Source organism: Mus caroli, chromosome 7 (assembly GCF_900094665.2).
Source record: "Mus caroli chromosome 7, CAROLI_EIJ_v1.1, whole genome shotgun sequence".
Lineage (NCBI taxonomy): Eukaryota > Metazoa > Chordata > Mammalia > Rodentia > Muridae > Mus > Mus caroli.
In genome coordinates, this window is record NC_034576.1 from 11,409,553 (window position 1) to 11,417,183 (window position 7,631).

General features: G+C 40.9%; 1 protein-coding gene across 1 annotated transcript in view; it reads right to left on the bottom strand.

Annotated features, from left to right (window-relative positions):
• Nucleotides 1-3,839: 3,839 nt before the first annotated feature.
• LOC110297227 (vomeronasal type-2 receptor 26-like) overlaps nt 3,840-7,631 on the bottom strand; it is a 21,717-nt gene continuing 17,925 nt past the window's right edge. The window contains exons 4-5 of the mRNA XM_021165976.1: nt 7,072-7,195; nt 3,840-4,816 (exon numbers count right to left, since the gene is read on the bottom strand). Of these exons, the coding sequence (XP_021021635.1) occupies nt 3,840-4,816; nt 7,072-7,195 (1,101 nt within the window). The remainder of the gene's footprint in view (nt 4,817-7,071; nt 7,196-7,631) is intronic.

Below are 7,631 nucleotides of genomic sequence, written 5' to 3' on the forward strand. Positions count from 1 at the left end.
GGGTATGGGGGACTTTTGGGATAGCATTGGAAATGTAAACTAGGAAAATACTTAATTTAAAAAAAAAGGAAAAAAAAAGACAAAAACAAACAAGCAAACAAAAACCTGTATGGTATTGGTACAGAGACAGGCAGGAAGATCAATGGAATAGAAATGAAGACCCAGAAATGAACCTACACACCTATCGTCACTTGATATTTGACAAAGAAGCTAAAACCACCCAGTGGAAAAAAGATAGCATGTTTAACAAATGATCCCAATTCAACTGGCAGTTAGCATGTAGAAATAAGCAAATAAAATTATTCTTACATCCTTGTACAAAATTCAAGTCCGAGTGGATCAAGGACCTCCACATAAAACCAGATATGTTGAAACTTAAAGAAGAGAAAGTGGAGAAGAGCCTCAAACACATAGGCACAGGAGAAATTTTCCTGAACGGAACACCAATGGTTTATGCTCTAAGATCAAGAATTGACAAATGGGTCCTCATAAAATTGCAAAACTTCTATAAGGCAAAGAACACTGTCAATAGGACAAAACAGCAATCAACAGACTGGGAAAAGATCTTTACCAATCCTACATCATATAGAGGGCTAATATCCAATATATAACAAAGATATCAAGAAGTTAGACCCCCAAGAATCAAATAGCCCTATTTTTAAAAATGGGGTACAGACCTAAACAATGAATTTTCAACAGAGGAATATCGAATGACTGACAAGCACCTAAAAAAATGTTCAACATCCTTCGTCAGCAGGGAAATGCAAATCAAAACAACCCTGAGATTCCACCTCACACCAGTCAGAATGGCTATGTGCAAAAACTCAGGTGACAGCAGATGCTGGCAAGGATGTGGAGAAAGAGGAACACTCCTCCATTGGTGGCAGGACTGCAAACTGGTACAACCACTCTGGAAATCAGTATGGCAGTTCCTCAGAAAATTGACATAGTACTACCAGACGATCCAGCAATACCACTCCTGGACATATATCCAGAAGATGTTTCAACTGGTAAGAAGGACACATGCTCCACTATGTTCATAGTAGCCTTACTTATAATAGCTAGAAGCTGAAAAGAACCCAGATGTCCCTCAACAGAGGAATGGATACAGAAAATGTGGTACATTTACACAATGGAGTACTACTCAGCTATTAAAAAGAATGAATTTATGAAATTCCTAGGCAAATGGTTGGACCTGGAGGGCATCATCCTCAGTCAGGTAACCCAATCACAAAAGAACACATATGGTATGCACTCACTGATAAGTGGATATTAGCCCAAGAGTTCCAAATACCCAAGATACAACTCACAGACCGCATGAAGCTCAAGAAGAAGGAATACCAAAGTGTCAGTGCTTTGGTCCTTCTTAGAAGGGGAACAAAGTACTCTCAGGAGCAAATATGGAGATAAAGTATAGAGCAAAGACTAAAGGAAAGGCTGTCCAGAGACTGTCCCACCTGGGGATTCATCCCATATACAGTTACAAAACCCAGACACTATTGTGGATGCCAAGAAGTGCATGCTGAAAGGAGCCTGATATGGTTGTCTCATGAGATGTCCTGCCAGAGCCTTACAAATACAGAGGCAGATGCTCATAGCCAACCATTGGACTGAGCACTGGGTCCCCAATAGAGGAGTAAGAGAAAGGACTGAAAGGGTTGAAGGAGTTTTCAACCCATAGGAAGAACAACAATATCAACCAACCAGACCCTCCAGAGCTCCCAAGGACTAAGCCATAAGCCAAGGAGTACACATGGCTCCAGCTGCATATGAAGCAGATGATGGCCTTGTCAGGCATCAATGGGAGGAGAGGTCCTTGGTCCTATGAAGGCTCGATAGATGTCCCAGTATAGGAAAATCGAGGGTGGAGAGGTAGAAGTGGGTGGGTGGGTGGAAGAAAACCCTCATAGAAGCAAGGGGAGGAAGGATGGGATAGGAGGGAACCAAGAAAGGGGATAACATTTGAAATGTAAATAAGAAAACATCTAATAAAAATCATAAAAGAGGAAATGAATATATTCCTTAATGAAATACCAGAAATAAAGTTAAACTGGTAAAGAATGAAATAAACCACTCAATACCTGAAAATGGAAATAGAAACAATAAAGAAAACTCAAACTGGGTGAATCCTAGAGAATGAAAACCTAGGGAAGAGAACAGGAACTACGGTCATCAACAAAATACAAGAAATGAAGACATAATCATGGGCATTTAAGATATAATAGAAGAAACTGATGCATCAGTCAATAAAAATGTTAAATCTAAAACTTCCTGACATGAAACATCCAGGATATCTGAGGCACTATGAAAAGACCAAACCTAAGAACAATTGGAATAAAAGAAGGGAGGATTCCCAGCTCAAAGGTCCAGAAAATATCTTCAACAAAATCATTTTTTAAAAATTCCATAACTTAGATGCCTATAAATTTACAAGAAGTTTATAGAAAGCCAAATAGATTTAACCAGAAAAGAAAATCCTTCTTGCTGCATAATAATCAAAACACTAAATGTACATAAAGAAAAAATTTTAAAAGCTGCGAGAAAAAAAGACCAAGTAACACATAAAAGCAAACCACAAGAACCAATCCTTGACACTAAGTGATAGTCTGTTAAGCTTGCAGACAGGAGCTTAGCATAACTGTCCTCTGAGAGACTCCACCCAGCAGCTGACCAAAACAGATGCAGAGACTCACAGCCAAACATTTCATGAACCTCATGAAATTTTGTGGAAGAGTTGGAGGAAGGACTGAGGAACACAGAGGGATAGGGATTCCATGACAACCAAAAGAGTCAATTAATCTAGACATTTGGGAACTCCAAGAGACTAAACAACCAACCAAAGAACATGCATGGGCTAAACACAGGTGTCGCCCAAAATTCCACAACCCTGTGCATATATGAAGCAGATGCGTAGCTTAATCTTCATGTGGGTCACACAACAAATGAAGCAGGGGCATACCCTGACTCCACTGCTTGTCTGTAGATCCTCTTCCCCTAATAGGGTTGTCTTGTTTTGGACTTGGTGGGAGAGGATATATCTAGTCCTGCAGTGACTTGAGGTACCAGGATAGGTTGGTTCCCCAGAGGGACCTCACCATTCTCAGAGGTGAAAAAGAGGAGAGAGAGTACTGTGAGGGAGTGATGAAAGGAGATGGGGGGGCTGAAAATAAGGTAGATGATAGATAGATAGATAGATAGATAGATAGATAGATAGATAGATAGATAGATAGATGATAGATAGATAGATAGATAGATAGATAGATAGATAGATNGATAGATAGATAGATAGATAGATAGATAGATGATAGATAGATAGATAGATAGATAGATAGATAGATAGATAGATAGATAGATAGATAGATAAAACAGAAAATTTAGAAGCACAAAAGAAACCACAGTAAAAGCAGAAAATGTTCTGCCTGTCAGTTTCCCACATGCTCAGCAAACCTTGACATCATCATTATCATCATCATCATCATCATCACCTCATGATACTTTTAGCACTTTGGCATTAATATTTTGTGGTTATGCATGTGAGGGGTATGCTATGATTACCAAGTAGATAACTGATGTCACTTCGCTCCCTCTACCATGTGTCTAGAAGGGTATCACATTCGTGTTGACATGCTCACTGGCAAGCATTTTTACCCATTCAGACATCTTCTAGGCTGTCCTTAACAAACTTTAATGGTAAGGACTTTTAACAATACATATAGAGAGAATAGTCAGTAAACATCGATATGTCTACTTTAAACCCAAGTCATTTGTGTTTTGTCCTAAGTATCTCACTTGATCTGTCTTTTAGATACCTTATGAACCACAAAGAAACTGAGTCACAATCATAAACTTGATCCTAGTGACTCTCCTGAGGACACACATCTTCTCTGGAGCATCTCACACTGCCTATTGTGCTGTACCTGGTGGCCTTGCCTTAGCGAGGCAGGGGTGTTCTTCTCAGGTTTCAGCAAGATGATGTAGCACTTGGGGATAAAGATGCCACCCAGAAGCCCAGCAGTGGAGGCAAGTATGGAAAAGATCTCTACAGCCACAGTGGACTTTCCCCGGGCACTGTGGTACAGGGGAAGGAAGGTTGTCCAGACACTGCAGAAGAGCAGCATGCTGAAGGTGAGGAACTTGGTCTCATTGAAGACATCTGGAAGGCCTCTGGCTAGAAAAGCCATAGAGAAGGTACCCCCTGCCAGGAAACCCAAGAAACCCAGCACACAGAAGAAGTTGGCACCAGAACCCTCATGGCATTGGATGAGAGTGTGCTGGGGCTCTGAGATCATATCCATGTCTGGGAATGGTGGAGAGGTAACCAACCATATCCCACAAAGAACAACCTGTATTAAGGAAGCAATGAGGACCACTGAAGTAGAAGCACCAGAGCTCAGGCATACCTGGATCCTGCTTCGTGGACTGGTGACTCTGAAGGCCAAGACCACTGTTAGAGTCTTAGCCAGAACGGAGGAGACAGCCACTGTGAATACCACCGCAAAGATAGTCTGACGGAGGAGGCAGGTGATGACAGTGGGTCTCCCAAGGAAGAGCAAAGCACACAGGGCACACAGGGAAAGAGAGATCAGGAGGAAGTAGCTGAGAGTTCTGTTGTTGGCCCTGACCACAGGTGTATCCCGGTGCTTCAGGAACACTCCNAGAACCAGGACAGCCAGACCAGCCAGCAAGAGTGCCACCAAAGCCAATATGAATCCCAGTGGTTCCTCAAAGGCCAAGAAGATCTCTGTCCTCGGGAGGCAATGGTCTCTGGTGTGGCTTGAGTACTGCTCCTTGGGGCACAGAAGGCATCTCTTCATGTCTATGGGAGACACAACGACACCATTTCTATAACACTATAGGAACTATATTAGCTCTGAAGGAAGGAATCTTAAACATTTCCTGCTCTTGCAGGCTTTCCATCAAGTAATATATTTATGAATTAATCTTGGTGAACAGGGTTAGAATAGGTAATACTAGTAGAAGAGACACAAAGAAAAAATGTATACTCTATATCTGCTTTATGTGAGGATTTTGTTTCTGTCTTAAAACAATGTCTCCTGTAATTCAAGCTGGCCTTGAAGTAGTTGAGTGGCAGATTACCTAGAATTTCTCGACCTCCTTCCTCATCCTCTTAAATGTTGTGATTATAACACTGCACAACTCTACCTAATGTATGTGAGTTTATGTGTGGGCATGTTTGTGTGTGCATACATGTATAAATGTTAGGGGCACATACATATGGAGATCAGATATTATCATCAGATATTGTTTCTCAATCATTTCCGACACCTTATTTTTCTAACCAAATTTATCAGTATTTTATATATAGCTTATATATTTATACATACTTGATATGTATATGTATATATGGGGGCTCAAACATGCCATGGCGGGCACTTGGAGGTCAGGACTTTGGTCCTCTCCTTCCACCATGTGAGTCTCAGGAGCTGATCTCAGGTTGTGAACGTTGACAGTGAGTGTTCAAACCCATTTTCCTAGTCTCAACAACTTATTCTTTTAAGATTTACTTTATTTTACTTTTTGAGTGTTTTGTCTGTACATATATATGGACATGATGTGAATGTGTGGTATATACAAAAATCAGAAGATGGCATCAGGTCCCCTGAAACTGGAGTTACACATGGATGTGAGCCATCATGTGGGAGCTCCTAACTGAGAAACCATCTCTCTAGACCCTCTTTACCTTTGGTGTTGAGAAAGGATCTCTACTGAACCTAGAAATCACTGAGTTGACAACACTGACCAGCAACAATCCACTTCAATTATGTGACCTTATTAGTGGCTGAAATTTTCTCCAATAGTAAAAGGTCATATTAACAAATGTTTTAGACAGAGTTGTACCCAAAATGTTCATTTGTTAAAGTCTTGTCCATCAGTTTCTCAAAATGGAACTGTATTTCCCAGTAAGTAAACTAAAGATGAGATAATAAGCAGACATTCATCTATTCTAATTCTCTATAGCTACCTACTTCCCAGCCCATGATGAATCTTCCTGGTCCTTCTCTTCTTCCTCTCTTACACTCTCCAATTGCTTGGCAATGCCTGATGGATATCTGAAGTCTCAGCCTATTCTCTTCTGCCCAGCTATAGGCTGAATCAGAGGTAATAGAATATAATTTTTGCACATCATTGAGAAGGACATGATTGACTATGTTAGTGTCTAGACTACAACCAGATTGCTGGGCACAGCAATCGGCACCTGAGGACACAGTGCACAAAACCATCTCCAACATCTCCCATTAAAACACACATGAAAAAGAAATTGCCATGGCAAGGCTAAGATGTCAGATAATGGAACATGGGGATGGGAAGTAGGCAAGGCCAGCATTCTCAGGTTAGAATAACTCAGAATCTACCCAGCTATAGTGACTAAAGCTTTTAATACAAACAAAAGTCTCCATGTTGTTATTTAAATCAAGTGCTGAAATATAAAAGCACTTACTTTTACAATGTTTGCCAATGGACAATCCATTAGGCTGTGCAATTATGGATGATTCATTTGTCTTTCTCAATAAAGCACTTACCAAGGAATAAGTATAAGGGAAGCATTCTCAATGGTGTTTCTACCTAAGTCCACAGGAAAGCAAAGACTGGCACACCTCAGTAGATGGGAGAGGTGGTATGACTGAGAATGGCCCCCATAGGCTCATATATTTGAATGTTTGGTTCCTACAGGGTGGACAGTTAGAGATGGATTGGGAGCTGTAGCCTTATTGGAGGAGGTGTGTCACAAGATATGGCCTCTGAGAGTTCAAAATCCAACANCAGGTCCACTCTCCACATTAACAACTGCATGCTGCCTGTGAATCAGAACTTAAGTTCTCAGACACTGGTGTAACACCATGCCTGATTGCCTCCTGCCATTATGGCCATGGACTCAGCCTGTGAAACTCAGGCTGAGTAAAGTAAGCCCATTTCAATAAGTTTCTTTTAGAAACTGCCTAGGTCATGGTGTCTCTTTATAACAGTAGACAGTTACTAAGACATTGGAAGCATACAGGAAGCTCACAGTGCCCTGTGAATCACTCAGATTCCAGGTCCATCAGGTCTTACCTCTTTGGTCTGTAAACTGTCCCTCAGGGCATGGNCTGCAATCAAAACAGCAGTGAGGGGCTCCCAGTCGGGGTACCTGGCTGAACCCTGGAAGGCAGCTTTCACTGCAGATGGATGTGGGCACCTAGTAACAAGGAGCATAGTTATTAGTGTTTGAATCTCAAATGTTTACCAGTCCTTTGTGTAGGACCATTGGTTAGCAGATGGTGGGGTTTTGAAGAATGATGGATCTTGATGCATCTGACTTAATCAATGGATCAATTCCTCAATGGACTCCTAATTTCATGAACTATTTTGTAGACCAAGTGTGGTATGTGTTTCAGGGTCCAACTGCGATTTCATATCCTCTACTTCCTCGCTCTCGTGGGGTCTAGACCACCACTGCACATCAGGCTGGAAGGATGAGGCAGAGTCTGTAATAGGTGGATGTAATTTTAATTTTTTTTAATTTTATGTTTAATTATGGGTTTTATATATTTTAACCTTTCTTTTACTCCATTACCCACCAGAGGTAGTGGTAAAAAAAAAAAAAAAAAAAAAAAAAAAAAAAAAAAAAAAAA